At 39.9% G+C, this 17,527-nt stretch overlaps 1 protein-coding gene across 4 annotated transcripts in view; it reads left to right on the top strand.

Annotated features, from left to right (window-relative positions):
* The window catches only part of Ddx6 (DEAD-box helicase 6), a 37,183-nt gene that overhangs the window by 14,053 nt on the left and 5,603 nt on the right, over window positions 1-17,527 (top strand). For all 4 annotated transcript variants that reach the window (XM_028783693.1, XM_028783692.1, XM_028783689.1 and 1 more), the window contains exons 5-13: window positions 4,634-4,763; window positions 5,471-5,617; window positions 7,267-7,361; window positions 8,482-8,604; window positions 9,375-9,503; window positions 10,461-10,577; window positions 11,635-11,698; window positions 15,125-15,226; window positions 17,240-17,422. In XM_028783693.1, coding sequence (XP_028639526.1) covers window positions 4,634-4,763; window positions 5,471-5,617; window positions 7,267-7,361; window positions 8,482-8,604; window positions 9,375-9,503; window positions 10,461-10,577; window positions 11,635-11,698; window positions 15,125-15,226; window positions 17,240-17,415 — 1,083 coding nt within the window. In that variant the 3' untranslated portion in view covers window positions 17,416-17,422. The remainder of the gene's footprint in view (window positions 1-4,633; window positions 4,764-5,470; window positions 5,618-7,266; window positions 7,362-8,481; window positions 8,605-9,374; window positions 9,504-10,460; window positions 10,578-11,634; window positions 11,699-15,124; window positions 15,227-17,239; window positions 17,423-17,527) is intronic.

Raw genomic sequence — 17,527 nt, 5'->3', positions numbered from 1 at the left:
GAGTAGGCGTTCTGCCTTTTACAGTCTATTGTATTTTACAGTCAATTTTACAATATATTGTGCTAGATGATAGCTAATACATTTTTAAAATTTCATTTGTTACTCTGAATGTGGGCATGTGACTGCCATGACACATGTGAAGGTCAAAGGACAGCTTTTAGGAGTTCCTTGTGGGTTTAAGTCAACAGGCAAGCACTTTTACACACCCCCAGCCATGCTTGTCTCACTGGTCATTGTGTTTCTTTTTAATCTTTCTGGCTTTACCTTCTAAAAGTGTGTGTGTGTGTGTGTGTGTGTGTGTGTGTGTGTGTGTGAGAGAGAGAGAGAGAGAGAGAGAGAGAGAGAGAGAGAGAGAGAGAGAAACATGTGCATGCTTTCCAAGGCACACATGGAGATGAGAGCACATGTTTTGGGTGTGAGACTAAATTCAACAGAGTTGCACTTGTAAAACATAAAAATCTGTTGTGCCACTTTACCAGCCTCCAATGATATTTTTAAGCAACAAACAATTCAGTAATTGTCAGAAATATTGTACTAGTGATCTATCATAACTTCAGACATGATTTAATTTTTACTTTAGTAATGATTAATAAAAAACTTTCTGTGTTTCAGAAGGAAGAGGGCTCTTCATTTTTATTTTGTAGAGATTTTGAAAAAATGATTTAACATTTAAGAAGTATTTCTCTGGCTGGAGAGATGGCTCAGTGGTTAAGAACACTGCCTGCTCTTCCACAGGTCCTGAGTTCAATTCTCAGCAACTACATGGTGGCTCACAACCATCTGTAATGGGATCTGATGCCCTCTTTTGGTGTGTCTGAAGACACATACATAAAATAAATGAATCTTTTAAAAAAAATAATAAAATCTTTAAAAAGAGAGAAAAATATTTCTCGCTTTTCTGAATTACTCAAAAGAGAGCCTCATTTTCCATTTTTTTTTTAAATGTCTTTCCCAGGCATGCTTTCCTTAAAATTTTGGGCTTCCCCAAGATTTTAGGCTTGTGTGTGCTTTCTCTGGATCCTCCCTATTCATCATGTGGCTGCTTATCAATTCTGAGGTTCACAGCTGGCCTGCGCTAGGGGTTTTTCTTTTAAACCTAACAATATAGTTCTTGAGCTTTAAAAAAAGCTTGTGTCTGTCTGTCTGTCTGTCTGTCTCAGTAGGGTGCCTGCTTAGCATCCTTGAAGCCCTGGGTTTGATAGCTAGCACCAGATAAACTGAGCAGTCCCAGCACTTTGGAAATGGAGACAAGAGGGTCAGATTTTTAGGGTCATCTTGTGTGAGTTAAGAGGCCAACTTTGGATACAAGCAATCCTTTGCTCTGTCCCTTCTTCTACCAAACGTCATATACAGATGATCATTCTCAACTGAGGTATATAAAATGTATTTGGTATGATTAGCAAATTGTTATAGTTGACCTTTGGTTCAAAGGTGACATATTGGATTTGGAGCTCTAGAAACAGTGAGCAGGTTCAAAATTCTTTGACTTTGTTGAAGATTTTTAAATGTGGGGGCAGAAGGTGTGTGTGGTTTGTATCCGCCTGCCAGCCATGTGTAGACCCAAGCACAGCTTTCTCCTTTCTTCATGGGAGGCAGGAAGGGTCACCAGGCTTATTCAGCAAGTGCTGTTCTTTAGCCATTTCACCTGCCGGTGTTCTGAGCCTTTTCAGTGTGAAATAAGTTGTTTATATACTACACCCTTGCTTTTTGCTTAGGGGTCAGGGGAGTGGGAAGGCTGAAGGCTCTGAAACTATATACAAACAGTTTTCTAAAACGTTGTCTTTGAGGAGCTAGAGAGATGGCTCAGCAGGTAAGAGCACTGACTGTTCTTCCAGAGGTCTTGAGTTGAATTCCCAGCAACCACATGGTGGTTCACAACCATCTGTAATGGGATCTGATGCCCTCTTCTGGTGTGTCTGAAGAGCGACAGTGTACTTACATAAAGTAAATAAATATTTTTTGAACTGTTTCACTGAGCTTGGCAGTTCATGCTGGTAAATTTAGTACTCAGGGGGCTGAAGTAAGAGGGATCCTAAGAGTTTGAGACCAGCCTAGGCTCAGACGGTCAGAAGCCATATGACAGAACAAACTAGAAAGTATTAAATGCTTCTTATGCTTTTAGTTTTTGAGATGAATAAGGGAGAAAAAAGTTTGGGGGGGGGGTTAAGTTTCTCCCAAACTCAAGGGTTGGTTCTATGCCTAAATAGGTTCAGTGATGGTGAAAACTCGCAGCAGTGCTCCTCTACCTCTGTTAACTTTGTCTTTCCTGGAGTTCCATGACCAGTGCTATTTGTCTCTGAAGTACATGGATGTTGAGTCATTATATGAAGTTTTTGGATAAAAAAGTGTTTTGTATAGTTAGCTGGCCTGTAATGTCAAATTTGAGAGTGGCAGGACATTGCTTTTATTACTTTATGTTTGCTTTAAAGTAGGAAATTATAAAGGTTTAATTTCTTTTCAGAATTATAAAAACCTTGATTTTTATGGGGCTGAAGAGAGATGGTTTATGGGTAACAGCAGATGCTGCTTGCAGGGGGGCTGAGTTCCCACACCTCAGTGGCTCTTAACTGCCTGCCTTTAACTCACCTCCAGGGACTCTGATACCCTCTTCTGGCTCCTCCTGGACTGAGAGAGAAAGAAAGAGAGAGACACACACAGAAAGACACAGGAAGATACATACAAATAAATTTTTGTTTGTTTGTTTTTGTTTTTCGAGACAGGGTTTCTCTGTGTAGCCCTGGCTGTCCTGGAACTCACTCTGTAGACCAGGCTAGCCTCGAACTCTTGAACTCAGATATCTGCCTGCCTCAGCCTCCCAAGTGCTGGGATTAAAGGCATGCGCCACCAACCGCCCGGCAATATCTTTTTTTTTTTTTTTTTAAAGATTTATTTATTTATTATATATGAATACACTGTAGCTGTCTTCAGACACACCAGAAGAGGGCATCAGATCTCATTACAGATGGTTGTGACCCACCATGTGGTTGCTGGGATTTGAACTCAGGACCTCTGGAAGTGCAGTCAGTGCTCTTAATCACTGAGCCATCTCTCCAGCCCCCAATATCTTTTTTTTTAAAGCTTATTTTTACATGAACCCTTTCCAAACACTTTGTCTTATAAAAGCTAAGAGCTCATTGTTGAGTGACAGCTTGTGAACAGGTTATTTGTAGGATTTTGTAACTTAACAATGTATGCTCTGTCTTACTTGTGCCTATTTCACTTTTAATTTCTATGTGTATTTAATTTTTAGTAACTCGTTAATTCTTTACTGTGTCCCAGATAATAAGTATTATTTTTGTTGTGGTTATTGAAAACACATTTGATAAAGGAAGCTAAAAAATGAAAATGAAATGTTACCTTTAGTGATATGACAGGGCCTGTCTTGAGTGAAACATGATTCAGGACAGAGAAGTTGCGTTGATAAAGACTTTGGAAGTTGATGTAATAAAACAGAAGCACCAGTCAGGTCCCAGAGACGTTGTCAGTTACGTCTACGTTCTAACTTGTGTAAGAGGAAGCTCGTCTACTCCCCTCCTTTGGGATTTGGGTTTTTTTTTTTGTTTGTTTTTATACTGGGCATTGAACCAAAGGCATTCCAAATGGCCTACTGTACTGTACTGTACAAAAATGTACATTCAGTCAGCAACTTACACTTCCAACCTACTATACACATTTTTCATGTGGCATGATTGACTTTACCAGTCTGAAAACAGGATGTGCTGTCAAGTAACCTGGACTCTTGGGGTTCTCAGAGTCTGAAAGACCAACCAAAGAGCATACACAGCTGAACCTAGGCCTACCCACACATGTGTAGTAAGGAGATGTGCAGTTTGATCTTCATGTTGGTTTTCAACAACTGGGGCCTGGGGTATCCCAAAAGCTATGGCCTGTCTGTGGAATATGTTCTTGTATCTGGGCTGCCATGTCTGGCCTCAGTGGGAGAGGATGTGCCTAGCCTCACAGAGATTTGATGTGCCAGGGTGGGGGGACACCCAGGGGGACTCCCACTCAGAAGAAGGGGGAGGAGGCAGTAAGTAGGTTGTAAGTGAATAATAATAATAGAAACTAGCATTATGCTGTATAAGCTTCTCTTGGAGTTAGTGCCCCTTTACTCCCGTTTTTTAGACAAGCTTTTATATTTGTCAAGCTTGTGTTGAGCTCCTGCTCCTGCCTACTAGGACTGCAGGCGTGAGTTACTATGTGGCCATTTGTTATTTCTAACAAAAATGTCTTTTGTTGGAGGACTATTTACAACCCTTTGAGATTTTTTCCCCCTATTTGAGACAGGATCTTTTCTCTAGTTGCCCATGCTGCCAAGACCAGGGTGTCCTTGAACGAAAATCTACCTGATTAAAGATATGTATCATCACACCCATACCCAGCTTGCTACCCTTTCTGTTACACTGGAATTCAGCTATTGTTTTTCTGTTAACAGTTTTCGCAAACTTTTGGTTCAAAATAGTGTTAATGCTCACTGGTCCTGCTAATCCACTTGGGTCTGCACCATTCATACAAGATACAAACATAGTACACTAAAGAGCAGTACCAAAGGGGTGTTCTTCAGTGTGACTTAGAGAAGAGTCTGGTAATCTGTTTTACTCACAAGTAATTTTTGCATCACCTTGTCTTTTAGGAGGAGAGCATTCCCATTGCTTTATCTGGTAGGGATATCTTAGCTAGAGCAAAAAATGGAACAGGCAAAAGCGGTGCCTACCTCATCCCCTTACTTGAACGGCTGGACCTGAAGAAGGATAATATTCAAGGTTAGCTGAATAAGGTGGGGAGGGGGGTGGAGGTGGGGGCTGTATTTGGAGCTTTGTAGGTTTTAGTCTTGGTCAGAATTCATGTAATTACTCTCTTCTTACTATATTTGGCCTAACTGTCTAAAAATTATTCCTGACTTTTAAAGGGAATTTCCCATCTTCAGAGTACTTTTTTTTTTATTGATAAACAGTTGCAGAAAGGTTCCTGGGAGGTAAGCAAAGCAATCTTTATTGCTCTGTAGTTAGGAAAAGCAACTGATGAGAGGTTAAATGAGTCATTGCTTACAGCCTCTGCAACTGCCTTCCCTTGTGGGAGCTGTGTCAGCAGTGCTCCTTGTAGAAACAGGGAACGCTCTATTTGTAAAGGCTTGAGTGTATCACATTTTAAGAGCTTATACAGTAGAAAAGAAGCAAGTTTCTATAGTTGTATCTGGAGTCAGTTCATAGAATTAAGATTTCACCTCTAAAGCTTTTTTTTTAATTTTCCAACGAACCTGAGCAGGATGCTTTTCCTACTTAAGTATTTAGATTAGTGACTCTCTTCTGTCAAACAAATGTACTTTTTAAGACTCTGGTATATTAATGTCTATGTCATGCCTTTGTGTTTAGACATACCACCTCAGTGAAACTATTTTTATAGTTGCTTAAATTTCTAAAATATGGCATGTCTCTCTTCCCCCACTCCTTTGTTCTTTGATATTTTCTAGCAATGGTGATTGTTCCCACTAGAGAACTTGCTCTACAGGTCAGTCAAATTTGCATCCAGGTCAGCAAACACATGGGAGGGGCCAAAGTGATGGCAACCACAGGAGGAACCAACTTACGGGATGACATAATGCGCCTTGATGATACAGGTAGGAGATGATAGGAGCTGTCTGATAGTAGCTACAAATAGCTCATTATGGATTTCTCAGACTTACTTGTAATTATGTGGTGGTGGGGTGTGGTTATGCACATGTTGTACAGGTGCCTATGGGGACAGGGTGGGGGAGGGGGTTGGATCCCCTGGGGCTAGAATTAGGATATAGGTGCTGGTGATTGATTGAACCTGAGTTATCTACAGGAGCAGTGTGATCTCTTAACCACCAGGCTGTCTCTCCAGTCTCCAAGATTTCCTTTTAGGAAATAACTAAAACTTGAATGGTTGTTGTTGTTGTTTGAGACAGGGTTTCTCTGTGTAGCTCTGGGTGTCCTAGAACTTGCTTTATGAACCAGACTGGTTTCAAATTCAGAGATCCACCTGCCTCTGCCTCCCAGGTGCTGGGGTAAAAACCATGTGTTACCACTGTCTGGCACTAAAATGTTTTAATAATTAACTAAGGGACGGAGGGTGGCTTAGTGCGTAAATTGCTTGCATAGCACATACAAACTTTGATTGTTCCCCCACCAAACAAATTGGAGTTAGTGACACACACCTGTAATTCCAGCACTGGGGAAGTGAAAGCAAGGTTCTCCTCACCTACATAATGAGTTCAAGGCCAGCCTGCAGCACATAACCTTGTCCTAACAAGGAATCACTGAACAGAGAAACACTGTAGTGGAAAATAAAGAGTAAGATCAACCATGTCTTTCTTTCAAGAGAAAAAAATAGATAGCTTATTAGTATTTTTGGATTTTGTTTTCTTGAAACGATATCTCTCTATGTAGATCAGACTGTCCTCAAACCCAGCTTCACAGACATTCGCCTGCCTCTGCCTCTGGAATGCTAGGGTTAATTATTTTTTAGTATTGTTTAATGTAATTCAAAGTACCATATTTTCAAGAACTTTGATAATATAAAGTTGTATATATACAAAGTTATTTACTCTGGTGTGGTTTGTAACACTGAAAAAGAAGGAAAATTTAAATACTTCAGGAGATTGGCTAGATGCAGCGAGCCTGAATGGAGTTTCACTCAGTAACAATTTACTGATTTGTATTGAGCGATCATGAAGTGCTGTCCATGGTACACTGCTGAGTGAAGAAGAGTAACAAAGTAGCAAGAGTCGGCCCAGTGTAGAGTCAGCTTCCTCAGAATGCTAGTATATGTTAGTATTTGGTTATGTGGCTATAATTTTTAACTTGCACAATTTTGTTTTTAGTGATCAGTAATTTTTTCCCCCTTAAAACCGTCTAAGCAGCATTGCCCAGATTTAAGACATGTCTTTTTGTGTGAGAAACCCTGTGATTCTGGCTCTTATTTCTTCCAGATTGTCATAAGATAAGTTGTATGTCCTTTAGTTGGAATTAGTGATTTGGGAAACTAGCCTCTTATTGAAAAGGTGAAACAATTATCGTCTAGCTATTGTGAGAAGAGATGGAAATATACAGCCCAAAATACGTCTTTGTACCTTTTTGTATTAATTTGTATCTCTATAAATAGTATTTATGATGCTAAATACATATTATAAAATTATAAGGTTGGGTTTTTTGTTTTTGTTTTTTTTGTTTGTTTTTTTTTATAAAATTAACAGGAATGAATATATTTTCTGAATCTTTTTTTTTTTTCTGTAAATCTTTGTAGTGCATGTGGTGATTGCTACCCCTGGCAGAATCCTGGATCTTATCAAGAAAGGAGTAGCAAAGGTTGATCATGTCCAGATGATCGTATTGGATGAGGTAGTGTTTCTTCGTTTGAAAGAACTCTGCAGTACTCTCTGAGCTTCGCTTACGGTTTTCAGTGTATGAAGCGAGCCCTATCCTGGATATCTGTGACACCAAATGACCGAGCCAAGTTCTTTTTAAATCTTTCTATTCAGAGTTACATTTTAAGAGCATGGAAGGAATATCTTTTAACCCTTTGTTTTGCATCTGCTTCTTTATAGTGTTTGGTCCTTTTGTGTCTATGAAACTTGTTGCTTCTTTAGGTTATAGCCTAATATGAATGCCTTTTAAGAAATTACTCAACCGAAGCCAAATGTTTTACCTGGGAGGTAGAGTCAGATGTCTGTCTGGAGTCTGAGGGCTGCACAGAAAGTTTCAGGCCACTCAGGACTATACAGTGAGACTAGTCTTGATCTTAAAAATAAATAAACAGAAACTCCTCATCTGCCTCTGGGGCATAGGCCTGCTTCATGCATTCAGCCTGTCTGTCTTCATGTTTTAGTTACAGCTACTTCCCTGTTCTGTTTTGGATTACTAGTTTCTGGCCTTTGAGGTTTTTCATCTGATAAGAGTTTTTAGTCTTAGAGTGTTTTATAGGGTGTGGATAGCCGGTGGTCATAGTTGAGGACACTGAAACATGGCTGAGTGGGTCCCAGTACAGCTAATTAAAACAGTTCAGCCCTTGAGTTTACGTCCGGTGAGAGCAAGGTTTATGCCAACCACATCCAGCTCAAAACATGGTTTTGACCAGTATACTCTGCTATCTCTTTAATGGGAATCACATTTAAATTCTGTCAAAGAAGAAAGATTTTGATAGTCTACATATTTCTTTTTTCTTTAGGGATTATAGCTTCCTCTGGGTTAAGACAGATTCATAATAATAGCCCAGGTTAACCTCAGATTCTCACTTCTCTCCCAATTCAGCCACTCAGGTGCTGAGCTTATAGGCGTAAGTTACCATGCTAGGCTCCATCCCCTTCTGCACTGCTTAGGGCTTGTCTTGGTAACTTTGGACATTGTATGTATTAAGGAGTCTTGTGTGCATAGCCAGGAGCTTTGCCTTTTGTTTATATTGCTATCTAAAACTTTTAATGTCTTAACTCTTTTTTAAAAGTAACTTTTCTTTGTATTACAGGCAGATAAGTTGTTGTCACAGGATTTTGTGCAGATAATGGAGGATATTATTCTCACACTACCTAAAAATAGGCAGATTTTACTATATTCCGCTACTTTCCCTCTTAGTGTACAAAAGTTTATGGTAAGTATTAAATCTGTACTTGGAATCAGTGTCCTCATGGTACTATTGAGTATGCTTTTACCTGTAATTACATTTTATTATCAGAATATATGTGCTTTATGTTACTTCAGGTTTTTTATTTTGTTTTTTAAATACGATTAGTAAAGATTTGTGCGTGGATTTATTGTGATTTTTTTGTTGTTTTGTTTTTGAGACAAGGTCTCACTGTGTAGCTCTGGCCAGTAGGTTAGCTTCAAACTCATAGAGGTCTCCTGAATCTGCCTCCCAAGTACTGGGATTAAAAGTACGTGTGTGTACTTTTTTTTTTTTTTTTTTAATTAACTGGATCTCTATTTATTTTGAGGCTAGCCTGGTTTACGTAAGTTTTGCCGTCTGTCTACCTGTCGGTTGGTCTTTTTTTCTTGGTTTTGGTTTTTGGAGACAGTTTCTATGTGTAGTACTGGCTGGCCATGAGACCCTGTTTCAAAATGAGAGGAGTTGTGATTTTATTTCTTTCAAGTCTTTGTGCCAAGGTGACATATCCCATCGTAAGTTGGTTATAATCCGTCTCTATGAGCTACATTTGCGTCTGAGGTCTACCATTTTAAGATAACTTATTTATTTTATGAATACTTGTTTTTGAAAAGAGATGCATCCCTTAGTGCATCAAGTTAGGGCAAGAAATGGGAGCTGGGGGTGGAGCTCTTGCCTTAGCATGCCTGCAAGTCTTCCAGTTTACAAGAGAAGCCCAGTCTTTACCTTGGACTGACTCTTCCTCCCTCCTACTCTAGAATTCCCATCTGCAAAAACCCTACGAGATAAACCTGATGGAGGAGCTAACCCTGAAGGGAGTGACCCAGTACTATGCCTATGTAACGGAGCGCCAAAAAGTGCACTGCCTCAATACACTGTTCTCCAGGGTAAGCAGCGGGCGTCTCTGCTGAGTCCTGTCTTCACAAATTCCTAGCAAGTTGGACAGTTTTCATTTTCCCCTTTATTTTCACTGTAAAAAGTCCTACTGTTTAGTAAAGGGAGCTTTGATTGGCTTAAAGTGGAAACTGATGACACAAGTACTTCACTTGTACAGTTAAATCATTTACCATAGTTACAATTCGTCCTGCTTTGTGAATACTAGTTGCTAAAAATTTATCTGTGGCCTCCAAATTAGAACTGAAGGTGTTTTGGTCATTTTGTAGACATGTGCATTGTGACCAAAAAAAATTGATCCCAGCCAAGGTCCAAGAAGGAGACATTCTTCTGCCTTCTTGTTTTAGCTATAAATGTTACAAATACATATTCATCTTCCAGTCTTTGAACCATTGTTTTTCAAATTTTGGTGCTGTTATTCATCATTTCATTCCAAAATGGCCTCTGCACTGCTGTAAATGTTTGCCTGTTTATAAACCATTACCAGAAGCTCATAAGTACCTGACTTTGCATTTTCCCTAGAAGCCATGATTCTTTTTACTTTTTGTTTATTTTAGTGAATGTGACTGTGTGGGGTTGTATGCACATGAGTGCAGCTTCTCGAAACATCCAGAAAAGGGTGTTAGAGCCTCCAAAGTAGAGGTCTAGGCAGTTGTGTGCCCCACGCGGTGTGAACTGAGCTGAGCTGAGCTCGGGTCCTCTTGAGAACAGGGTGTGGTGTTAACTGCAGAGCCATCTTTCCAGCCTCGAAGCAGTGCTTCTTTGTGGATTCAGTGTTAACAGCGGCATTGTAGGACATTACTATGTCGCCTCTGGCGGTTAGGCGGCCCTTATGAGATAGATACTCTTCTGCAGTGAAACCAAATTTCATCTGAAAATTTTGGCTAAATATTTTCATGATTGGCAAAACAAATATTTTTGTCTTTCTCATATTTCTCTTTTGTGTTTAGCTTCAGATAAACCAGTCGATCATTTTCTGCAACTCTTCTCAGAGAGTTGAATTACTGGCCAAGAAGATTTCTCAGCTGGGTTACTCTTGCTTTTATATCCATGCTAAAATGAGGCAGGTAAGTCTGATTTTGAGAACTTGCATAGATTTAATAAAAAAATCTTTTCCTAAGTATTTCTTACATTTTCTTTTGTTACAGTGTTACATAAATGCCTTGTGTGTAAGAATAAACTGTGTTGTCCTGTGTTGTCTTAGGTTAGGTTAATATGACTGTCACATTAGTGGTAGAGCAGTGTCCTGAGCTGAAATTCCTGGTTCCAGGAAAAGGACAAATGAAGGAACTTTTCTTTAGTAGACAAAGAACCCTTCTCTTAAACTAACAGGCTTAAAAGCAGTACAGAATGTCAGGTCTCTTGGTCTGTGCCTGAGTCCTGACATTAGAGATAGTAAATGAAGAGTCCTCTCTCTTCCATACTAAGTTCGAAATCAGCCTGAGTGGCATGAAATCCTGTGGGGAGGGAAGGGCATAGGAAGAGACATTCTTTCTCAGGTATTTTCTGGATTTGTACTGTTTAATGTAATAACTTTATTAGATAGCTCCACGTAGCCACTTAAATTAGGTAAAAGCAAATACAATTTAACGTTTTGTTCCTCCGTCAAATCCCTGAGGCTAAAATCCCTGAGGCTAGTGACTCCTTTACTGGAGAATACCAATGCAAAACATTTTTTTACAGAAATCATTGCTCTAGATTTTAATAATACAGTAGCTCCTTACAAAGGAGAGTTCCAAGATCCCATATCGGATTCCTAAAATCATAGACAGTACCAGATTGTATGTATGTGCTTGCTGTAATATAGTTTATACATTAGATATGGTAAAAAGTTCATTAGGATGATAAAATAGGGTAAATATGACAATATGTTTGTCATAAATGTTATATGACTGTGATCTCAGCATGTCTTATGCCTGACCTTGTGAGGATAGAAATGATACAGTGCTTACATGACGGGATGCAGTGTGTCAGACAGACATTGTGACTGCTGCTACAGAAGCATGGGTGTTTGTATAAGACCAAATGTGAGATTGAAGAACTGATTGGGTAGGAGAAACCATGATGAAAATTTTGTGTTGTCTGTAAATTTTACTCAGTAGTTTATCCCCCTCCCTCCCCCAGGAACATCGAAATCGTGTCTTTCATGACTTCCGAAATGGCTTATGCCGCAATCTTGTTTGCACTGGTAAGTGCTTTTGTGTTTCTTGGACCCACTATTTTCTTTCTTGGCTGGATTTTTTTCTGTCATGTAGTGAAGCCTGTAACAGCTTCTTACACCTTGCTGCCACTTTGAAAGCTTCTAAAGAGAAGAATGTGCTGTTTAGTTCCGAGGTTAACAACGGGTATTATTTAGTTCCTAACGTTGGGTTCCCCCTAATGCTTCTGCTGCACGTGTGGCTTTAAAATAGGTTTGCACTTCTGTGCCCTCTGAACAGTTCTAACATCCAAGGGGAGCAAGCACAAAAGTAACTTTACTAAAAATTGCATTTTAGAAGTTGTTGTGTCTCTTTGGTTTTTTTTCCCAGAATCAAACTAGTCTATACCCTAGACTAAGATTTTCTAATTTTTGGTTGTTCCATTACTACAGAAAAACAAACCTGGGTAGAGAGGGGGAGGCACAAATATAGCTCAGACAAACTAATAGAATGAGTGCCTTCCCAGTTATTATATATTAGGAATTTAATCTTATTATTAGTGTGAGAAGATGAATAATCTTGTGAGGACTTGGAGTTTGAACTATAATGTATACATTTGGTAAATATGCTTATCTTTATTATGTGAATTTTCACATATACATGTAACTATACAGTCAGATAATTTTATTTTAGAGGTTTTGGTTGGTTGGTTATTTGGTTAGTTTTTTTGTTTTTGGTTTTTTGTTTTGTTTTTTGAGACAGGATATTACTATATAGCTTTTACTGGCCTGGAAATTGGATATGTATACCAGACTGGTCTTAAACTCACTTCTTTTAGCTTGCCTTTGTCTCTTAAGTGCTGGGTTTAAAGGTGTGCACCACCACACCTGGCACAATTATATACATAATACATATTATTTTTAAAGATTTCTTTTAATTTATGTGTGTGTGTCTGTGTCTGTCTGTCTTTCTATCTGTCTATGAGTGTCTACCATGTGTGTACAACAGGCGCCTGCAGAGGCCAGAAGAGGCCATTGTATCCCATGGAACTGAAATTAAAAGACAGTTGTGGGCCTGTTGATGTGGGTGCTGGAGACTGAACTCGTGTCTTTTGGAAAGAGCAGCAAATTCTCATAACCATTGAACCATCTCTTTAACCACCTGTTTTTTTTTAAAAAAAATTTTGAGTCTGGATTTTTGTGAAAATGCGCATAAATAAAAAAACTTGTTACTGCTACCAGATACTAAATTTGGTTGTCCCTAGTAATCAGGAAGTGACTATAAAAATAACTTCTTACATGTTTCTAGTTTTCTTAACGACTTACATTCTAGTTAGTATAAACTAAATTACTAGAGCTTTTAGTTTTTGTTTTGTTTTGTTAAGTAGTTGTTTTTGAAACAACCTCAGGATGTTGTCTAGGCTGTTCTCTAACTCACAGCTGTCTTTCCGCCTTGACTTCAAGAGTGCTAGGGTTAGGCCGGGCGGTGGTGGCGCACGCCTTTAATCCCAGTGCTCGGGAGGCAGAGGCAGGCGGATTTCTGAGTTGAAGGACAGCCAGGGCTACACAGAGAAACCCTGTCTTGAAAAACCAAAAAAAAAACCAAAAAGAGTGCTAGGGTTATAGCTACGTATCACCATGTCCAGCAGGAATCCTAAAGGAAAACCACTTGTCCATTATAATCATATTACATAGATGCACATACAGAGTGCTGTTTTCATCTCCAGTTCTGAATGTGAGAATTTCATTCTTAAACATGTTGTGGTTGAATCCTTACCATTCCTCCTTGTACCTTCCCCTCTCACTCATGACCTCGTCCTCTGTCCTTACTGTTGGGTTTTTGTACGTGGATGTGCACACATGTAGACACATAATCTTTTTTGTGTGTGCCTGTATGATAGCGTGCATTCCGGATCAACCAGTTAGGATTGGGGCCTCCACTCCTGAGAGAAGTGGTTCTCCTCTCAGCAGCTATCTAGAGATGGGGCCGTGACGTCTTCCTTTACCCTTGTCATGCCAGCTGGTATGGTCTTTGCAGGTTTTATGAAGGCAGCCATATTATTGAGTGATTACCTTTTTTTAAGTTGTGTTGAAATATTTGGCTTGTATAGATGTATCTATTATATTTTTTCCTACATTTGGAAAACCTATAAAATAGCTTACTAGTGAAAGTAAAGTAGTTAGTCAAATTGAATATTCATAAGAAAACTGAAGCTTGCCATCATGTACCTGCCTCCTCCATTTTTCCACTTTAAATAAAAAGTTGGAGTTTAGGAGCTGTGAATTCAGTCCTAACATTACAAAGAAAGACATTGCTAGTACTTACGGTACGTGTACAGTGACACGTATTACTACACTGATGAGTTGGTTTTATTTATCTATTGAGTCGGGGTCTCCTGTAACCCAGAAGAGTCTGAAGTTCAGCGTGAAGCTCAGGGTGACCCACTTCCTCTTCTGAGACAGGAGGTTATGGGTGTGCCAACATGCCAAGTTTTGGTGCTGTAATCCTAGGATTGCCTGGGGTTAGGGTTTTATGCACTGCACTCAATCAAGATTTTTAATGTATGTTTGCAGTATATAAACTCCTACCTGTGTCAGGTGACTGACAGTTTGAAGCTAGCCTGTGCAACAGATTGAGTCCTTGTCTCAAAAAAACAAAGTAATGAACAATAAACTGCCACTTCTTCAGGAATGACAATTTAATTAGAAAGGTGGTAAACTTGTATAGCATGACTTTGTCGTCTCAGAAGCAGCCTTAAAATGGAGTACAAATGAATGAGCATTAAAAATAAAATTATAAAAACCAAAATACAACAGCAGACCTAGTCGGTGCCAGGTGTTGTGTGATCAGCAAGCACTGGGGTTGGACAGGAAGGTCCCTTCAGGTTCAGGACCTACCCGCTCTGCTAGCAGGAAGGCCAGCCGGCAACTGCAGAGCCCGGGATTAAATATAGTTGAGCTTGGTTGACAAGAGAGTAATATGAAATGTTTATTATTATCCCGATGGTTATTAAAATATAAAACTAATAGCTGTCGAGTAGTTTCAGAAGAGATGGTATATTAATTGGCTTTATAGACTGGGTAAGTTTGAGATGTGGAGAAAAAAAGATTTCAAGTTTGAAGACCTATGTTAACATGGTCCGTAAAGGTCTAACATAGTATGGCAGTGTGTGCTTGTAATCCTAACATTGGGGAGTTTGACAGGGGAACATGAGTTCAAGATTAGCTTGAGCCACCAGAGACCCCATCTCAAAAACAGGAAAGTCACTGTCATGAATGATTATGGAAGGGTATTCTGAGAAAGGCAAGGGAAACTGGCGATGACCCTGTTGTGAGTTTGAGGGGCTTTGCCTGTTAGTTTACTTCAGATAAGTTGTAAATCATTTACCATAAGTGGATGAAGGACTTCTAAAAGCATAATTAGTGGATTACCTTTCAATAATGAAAATTATTGCTTTTTTTGTTTTGTTTTTTAAGATCTGTTTACCCGAGGTATTGATATACAAGCTGTGAATGTGGTGATAAACTTTGACTTCCCAAAGCTGGCGGAGACCTATCTCCATCGTATTGGAAGATCAGGTGAGTAAGAGTGGGGTAGCAGACCTGATCGATGACAAGTATGACCACCAGTTTTTTCTTGTGAAGTAACGTATAACATGAGAGTGGTGCAGTCACACCAATTTAGTTTGATAGTTAAAACTAACTTTTTTATTAATAAATCATTTGTATTTGGAGACAGGGTCTGGCTACATACACAGATAGGCTAGGCTATACTGGAACTTAAAATGTACCCGCCTCGGGCTGGAGGGATGGTTCAGCGGTTAAGAGCACTGACTGCTCTGAGTTCAATTCCCAGCGACCACACGGTGGCTCACAGCCATCTGTAATGGGATCTGATGCCCTCTTCTGGGGTGTCTGAAGACAGCTACAGCATACTCACATACATAAAATAAATAAATACATCTTAAAAAAAAAAAAGTATCTGCCTCAGTTTCCCAAGTCCTTGTGTCATTTATTAAAGTTAAGCCTGATAGAGCACCTGAATCCAGTCCTGGTACTTAGCATAACAGAGAACCAACTGCCAACACACACAAATTATAAAAAAATTTTTTAAATGTTTTTAAAGGTAGGCTGTCTGGATGTGGTACACTTGGGAAGAAGAGGCAGGTGACATCTGTACATATATGTGTTAAGAGGCCAGCTGGGTTTACAAACTGATTTTGAGGCCAGCCTCAAAAACCATGTTTGAGATCCAATTTCAGGGGTGGGAGTACAAATGAGCTGGAAATGGTGGCACATACCCTGTAATCGTTGTGCTTGAGAGGAGGCAGGAGGTTCACGATTATAGGTGGGGAGGAGGGGGATGGAGAAGTGGATTTGCTGCTATCAAAGAGCCTGTAAAGCTCTTTTTGATTTCCAGCACCCACATGAGGAAACAAAAAAGTTAAGTCACATAGTATCTCACAAGAAGAAAGAAGGAAAGAAAGGGGTTAAAGTAATTACTATGTACTTAAAGTGAAATACAGGAAACTGGATTGATTGGATGGTGTGGTGTACACATGTGTTGTTCAGTGTGTGTATTTTGACAGCTGTGCAAATGAGCATCCAGTTTGTCGTTTTTTTGTTTTTGTTTTTTTGGTTTTGTTTTGTTTTTCGAGACAGGGTTTCTCTGTGTAGTCCTGGCTGTCCTGGAACTCACTCTGTAGACCAGGCTGGCCTCGAACTCAGAAATCCACCTGCCTCTGCCTCCCAAGTGCTGGGATTAAAGACGTGCGCCACCACCGCCCAGCTGGTTTGTCATTTCAAGACAGAAAAGTTACGTATAGCTGTTCCTCAGGATTCATGGGAAATGGGTTCCAGGACCCTTGCCAACATCAAAGTCTGGGTATTTAGTATCTTAAAAGCTTCTACTGCGGGGTGGTGGTGGCGCATGCCTTTAATCCCAGCACTTGGGAGGCAGAGGCAGGCGGATTTCTGAGTTCCAGGACAGCCAGGGCTAAACAGAGAAACCCTGTCTTGAGAAAAAAAGGAGGGGGGAGCTTCTGCTGGGCTGGAGAAGTGGCTCAGCACTGACTGCGCTTCCAAAGGTCCTGAGTTCAGTTCCTAGCAACCAAATGGTGGCTCACAACTATCTGTAATGGGATCTGATGCCTTCTTCTGGTGTGTCTGAAGAAAGCAACAGTGTACTCACATAAAATAAATAAATAAATCTTTTTTTAAAATGTGCTGTTAGCATATAACTGGTCTGTGTCTCACATAATAGCAACTTAATTGCAGTTCCTTGAGAATACCTGGTACAGTGCAAGCTGACTTTGTAAGTGGTTGCCACACTGGATTGATAGGGAGTAGTTGCCCAGAAGTCTGTGGCCTGTTGAGTACAGTTGATGTGCCAAGGGAAAGACCTTAAGTTGATTTGTTTCTGATTTGTTCAGTCTTGTTTGTGCCATTCAGAATGGCACCACATGACTCTCTTTCTGCTGTGTGCTGTGGCATGTTACAGACGTGGACGTCCATGTTGCTGTCCCTCTGACTCAACTGTATTTTCCATTGTTTTAAGCAAATCTTAACCTCATTAAACACATTTTTCTTTAGGTCGCTTTGGTCATCTTGGCTTAGCCATCAACTTGATCACATATGATGATCGTTTCAACCTGAAGAGTATTGAGGAGCAGCTGGGGACAGAGATCAAACCCATCCCGAGCAACATTGACAAGAGCCTGTATGTGGCAGAATACCACAGCGAGCCTGCAGAAGACGAGAAACCTTAACAAGCACGTATGTACCTAGTAACCTGAGCAGAATCTTCAGTTTTAGGAAAGAAATAAGGTTCTCTTCCTCGAACCTCTTGTAATAACAGTAGCTCCACCCAGTGTCATAGAA

The sequence above is a fragment of the Grammomys surdaster genome, unplaced genomic scaffold (genome assembly GCF_004785775.1).
Source record: "Grammomys surdaster isolate TR1022 unplaced genomic scaffold, NIH_TR_1.0 1164, whole genome shotgun sequence".
Lineage (NCBI taxonomy): Eukaryota > Metazoa > Chordata > Mammalia > Rodentia > Muridae > Grammomys > Grammomys surdaster.
Note: the sequence above shows the minus strand (reverse complement) of the source record. Positions and strands in the feature narration are given on the sequence as shown.